At 29.7% G+C, this 4,835-nt stretch overlaps 1 protein-coding gene across 1 annotated transcript; it reads left to right on the top strand.

The window, feature by feature from the left end:
- The first annotated feature begins 1,873 nt into the window (after positions 1 to 1,873).
- LOC102603087 (myb-related protein 306-like) lies at positions 1,874 to 4,281 on the top strand. The gene is made up of 3 exons (XM_006354767.2): positions 1,874 to 2,186; positions 2,309 to 2,438; positions 2,938 to 4,281. The coding sequence occupies exons 1-3, from the start codon at positions 2,054 to 2,056 to the stop codon at positions 3,800 to 3,802; spliced, it is 1,128 nt and encodes a 375-aa protein (XP_006354829.1). The 5' UTR covers positions 1,874 to 2,053; the 3' UTR covers positions 3,803 to 4,281.
- The last annotated feature ends 554 nt before the right edge of the window (positions 4,282 to 4,835 follow it).

Genomic DNA, 4,835 nt, shown 5'->3' with positions numbered 1-4,835 from the left:
AAAGTTTCCCACTATTTTAGTGAGAATCTCTTTTTCATTATGTATTTTTCCAATGAATTGATTCAGTTGAATATGAATAGAAAAATCATTTCTATAGCACAAATTACTCATTGATCTCCAATATCTATGAAAATCTTTTTTTCCTAGTAGCTAGTGATTTAATAATGAGGAAGTTACATATTTAACCGCTTGATAATTTTTTTTTATATAATGCACTAATTATATATACATATAGCAACTACAATTTTGCTATTTAAGCTAATTTTTCCTTCCGTAAATGTTCTAGCCCAATTTTACAAAATTAGTTGGGTTGAGATGAGCTGAATAGATTAAGATATGCTAAACCATATATCATAATTCAATCATTCAATTCTTAATAGTTTTATTTTTTTTGTTCCATTTCTTAATTACCAAACAAAACTAACAAATTTTTTTTTTCCTTCTTCAATTTACTATAGCTATATATATATAACATATCAAACAAAATAAAAGAAATATGTAAATGTTTTGATAAGATTTCTGATGAATCAATTTGAAATACATACTTTACATAAATTAGCCCACATTTTAAATTGATTGAATTTGCATAGGTCAAGTGCTAATCTTACCATTAATCGAAGTGTCTATTTTTTTTTTTTAAATAATGGACCTAGAAATTATTACAAGAAGCAAATGTAGCTAGAAATTAAATGTTTATACAACTCATCCTCACATTGTCAAGGATTAATTCTGAGGTACAAGTTAGACTTCAGGTATCTTTCCTGATTTATATAAGCAAAAAAAAGTTGATTAATAGTTAATTGCAAGTCCGATCAATAATAATAGGACGATTTAGGTTTATTTATTATTGAAGGATGACTAATGAAGTCACTACTATTCAAAGTCATCTTAAATTATATTAACCTAATCTAACAAAGTTGATAATTAAATTTGCCAATGATCTTAAGTGGTCCTTTTTTTAATTGAAGTGACATTTTTATGTAACAACTAAGAAGAGTACATGAATATCCTAATTGGCTGCCAAAATAATCATCGCTTTAACATTTTTCTGGTCCAATTTAATATGCATGTATTGTCCTAATCACGTTGAAATTACTAAACAATAACCGTGAATACTTTTTATCTTGTTTCGTTTTTTCTCTTTTTAGACTTTAAACACCACGTGACTCTTAATTTCTATTGATATATAGATATGTCAAAATTATAATTGAACACTTCTTTTATATCCATCTCAATTCGTTTTAATTTATTTGTCTGATTTTAACTTCACTAACAATATAAATGAAATTTTACATTATTAATGTTCTTACAATCCATTAATTGTATGGGAAAAAATTCACTTGGTATGCACTGCAATATGCTTCATCCTTTTCCACTTTTACTTGTCTATTATAATAAAAATACATTTTCAATTTTTACTTGTCATTTCTAACATATCAAAAGAAAAATATATTCGTTTTCATATTTTACTATCACTATTAATTACTTATCCCTCAAATTATTTCCTAAATCTAAGATTATATTGTAAATAAATATGAATATATTTATATCAATTATTATTTCTTAAGTGTAAAAATATAAAATGGAGAAGTAAAAATGAACCAATATAGAGTACATACAAGATAAATATTTGTAACAAAAATGAACTTCATTTAAATTTGTTAAATAATGCGTCATAAATATCGTCAATTAGGATGATTGCCACGTGGGTTAGTGAATAAGAAAAAGATAAATAAACAGCTTGACTTTTTTTCTTCTTTTTTTTTCACAAGCGAAAGAGTAAATGCTAAGTGCTGTCCAGTTTTGACTATTTAAAGTTTAGCCAATTTTACCCTTCTCTTCATCAGCTAGTGTAACAACACATTTTTTATTATATATATAGACAAGGACCCCTCTCTTGTTTAGACCCTTGTCTTAAATATTTCTTCATACAAGTTGTTTCACTTATGTCCTATAAACATAGCTAGAGAAAAAAAAAAACAATTCAAGAAAATCAAAGTCCTTTTTTTTTGTTGAATTAAATCAAAGAAGATTTGTTTGTTTGATTTTGGAAATGGGAAGGCCACCTTGTTGTGAAAAAACTGGGGTGAAAAAAGGACCATGGACACCAGAAGAAGATATCATTTTGGTTTCATACATTCAAGAACATGGTCCTGGAAACTGGAGAAATATTCCAACTAATACTGGTACTTTTTTTTTTGCTTTTCTTTTGGGTAGGTTGGAAACATTAAATATGTGTAATTAATTTTTTTGCAGCTCCATAACATATCTTCTTGAATAATCAATTAATTTGATCATTTTTTTTCAGGTTTGCTAAGATGCAGCAAAAGTTGTAGACTCCGATGGACTAATTATCTCAGGCCGGGGATCAAACGTGGGAACTTCACTGAACATGAAGAAAAAATGATCATCCACCTTCAAGCTCTTCTTGGCAATCGGTACTAAAAAAAAATAAACCTTAAAAATAGTTTTTTTTTTTTTTTTAGGGCTAGATCCAAAAAATTTTATTAGTTTAATACTTATTAGTGAAGCAAACTCGAATTCGGCAAAAATCTCATTTTTTTAGGCACAAAAGGGGAATTGACACAAAAATATTGATGGAAGTGTCACACGTGTTTATTCAGTTTCCACTACTCTTTTCTCCGATCAAACTAAATCGGAACTTTTCTTTCTAACATGAAAAATTGAAATTAGTTATGAATTTTGTTGTCATCGTTGATCCGTTGTTAAATTGCTCATTGCTAATATTTTTTTTATTTATTTTTAATAACTCATTGCTAAATAGAATCATTAATGTGATTTATTGTTTAGTTACAAAATTTGTTCCTCACTGATTTCTATTTTAGGCGGTGTTTATATTTAATTTGGTTGTTCTTGGGGTAAGATCTTAAATTCTTATATTGAAACTAAGATTTATGTTTTTTTTTTTGGGTGTAGATGGGCAGCCATAGCTTCATACCTTCCGCAGAGAACAGACAACGATATCAAGAATTACTGGAACACTCATTTGAAAAAGAAGCTTAATAACAATAAGAAGGTTGAAGGTCATGATGATAATCATGATCATCAAGATGGAACTTCAGCATCATCTCAATCAAAAATCTCAAAAGGACAATGGGAAAGGAGGCTTCAAACAGACATTCACACTGCTAAACAAGCTCTTTGTGATGCTTTATCACTCGATACTACTCCAAATAACAACAATAATAATCCCCCTCCTCATGATCAGGAACAACAACCATCATCAGTTCAAACATCTACTACTACCTATGCTTCAAGTGCTGAAAACATTGCTAAGTTGCTTCAAAATTGGATGAAAAATTCACCCAAATCGACCTCGTCAAGTAGCTCAAAAATTACACAAATGTCATCCTTGAACAACAATTTATCAATCGGTGCGGTTTCAAGTTCTAGCCCTAGTGAAGGGACGGTAAATGTTACTCCTGGACAAGGTTTGGATTCTCTCTTTAGCTTTAATTCATCTAATAATTCGGATGTTTCGCAATCCGTATCGGTCGATGAGGGTGGTAATTTCAGTACACCTGAGAATCATAATAATAATAATAATAATGCTGGGATTTTTCAAGTTGAAAGCAAGCCAAATTTGCCTGATTTCAAGCCAGAAAATGGGAATTTTCAAGTGGAGAGTAAGCAAAATATGGAGACACAACAAGTGCCTTTAACTATGCTGGAGAAGTGGTTGCTTGATGATGCTAATGCACAAGCTGAACAAGAAGATCAGTTAATGGGAATTGGAATGGGAATGGGAATGACCTTAGCTGAAACTACTGATTTGTTTTGAAGAAAACAAAGAAAGAAAGATAGTTTACTAGTACTTCCTCCGTTTCAATTTATCTGCCTTAATTTAACTAGGCATGAAGTTAAAGAAAAAATAAGTAAGACGGATAAATTGAAACGTAGGGAGTAGTAAATATTTCTTCAAAACAACATAGCACAGTTTCAGGTAATTGGTCTTTTGGGTATTTTAATTAGTTGTTACTAGTTGTTAGGATTTGGAGTACTCCATAGGTTTTATTTAAGTACTTTATATTTAGCCAGAGCAGATCTAAACTCTGATATTTGCAAGAACATAAAGTGTATATTCCATGTAACTTTGAAACTTGCATATGTATTAAGTAGCTAGGTAAATAATGAACCCTCCCCCAGTACTCTTTTAAGAGTTGCTTCAATTGTTTGTATTTTGGGTTCATTTTTTGTGTAAACCTGACTTCTATATTCCTCAGTTACAAATATTTAAATTGAGGTCAGTTATATGAATTCTCGTTGTTCATCAATGTTCCCCTTTTGTTGTCTAGTAATTTTTCTTCTGAAAGTCTATCGAAAACAGTTTTTTCACCCTTATAAGCTACGGATATGGTTGCGTGAAACTCTTTCATTTCCATGGACCTCAACATAGATAAATGATGCATGATTGATGAAGTCACATCATGGATCTATCGCAATCCATTAATAATTAGTAGTTCTATCTTCACCACATAATGAAAAATGCACCGAGCAATTAGGTGTTGTTTTTGACTTTCTGAACCTTCGTTAATTTTCTTAAATCTTGTCGGTAAAGCTAGGGTACTTAAACGCACACAATTTAACTTATATACATCGATGATCAAAAGTTTGTACACTATTATACTTTAATTTGACATAACATATTTAAAATTAATATTTTTTTAGCACAGTGTGATTTGATAGTATAAAAATTATTTTACGAAGCTTAAACTATTTGGTGAGCTCTAATATAGTCATTCCTTTTGCATATAAGTTTTACCCCTAAGACTATACTGATGTATAAGTGAGTAAATCACATTGAATGAGAGAAG

Source organism: Solanum tuberosum, unplaced genomic scaffold (assembly GCF_000226075.1).
Source record: "Solanum tuberosum cultivar DM 1-3 516 R44 unplaced genomic scaffold, SolTub_3.0 scf00180, whole genome shotgun sequence".
Lineage (NCBI taxonomy): Eukaryota > Viridiplantae > Streptophyta > Magnoliopsida > Solanales > Solanaceae > Solanum > Solanum tuberosum.
The sequence above is the reverse complement of the archived record's forward strand: the minus strand, read 5'-3'. Positions and strand labels throughout refer to the sequence as shown.

What these genes read in the sequence shown, in the direction of transcription:
- LOC102603087 (XM_006354767.2), top strand. Translation starts at nt 2,054, where the DNA reads ATGGGAAGGCCACCTTGTTGTGAAAAAACTGGGGTGAAAAAAGGACCA. An exon ending in AAATATTCCAACTAATACTG is followed by an intron (nt 2,187 to 2,308) that starts GTACTTTTTTTT and finishes ATTTTTTTTCAG; the next exon opens with GTTTGCTAAGATGCAGCAAA. An exon ending in CAAGCTCTTCTTGGCAATCG is followed by an intron (nt 2,439 to 2,937) that starts GTACTAAAAAAA and finishes TTTTGGGTGTAG; the next exon opens with ATGGGCAGCCATAGCTTCAT.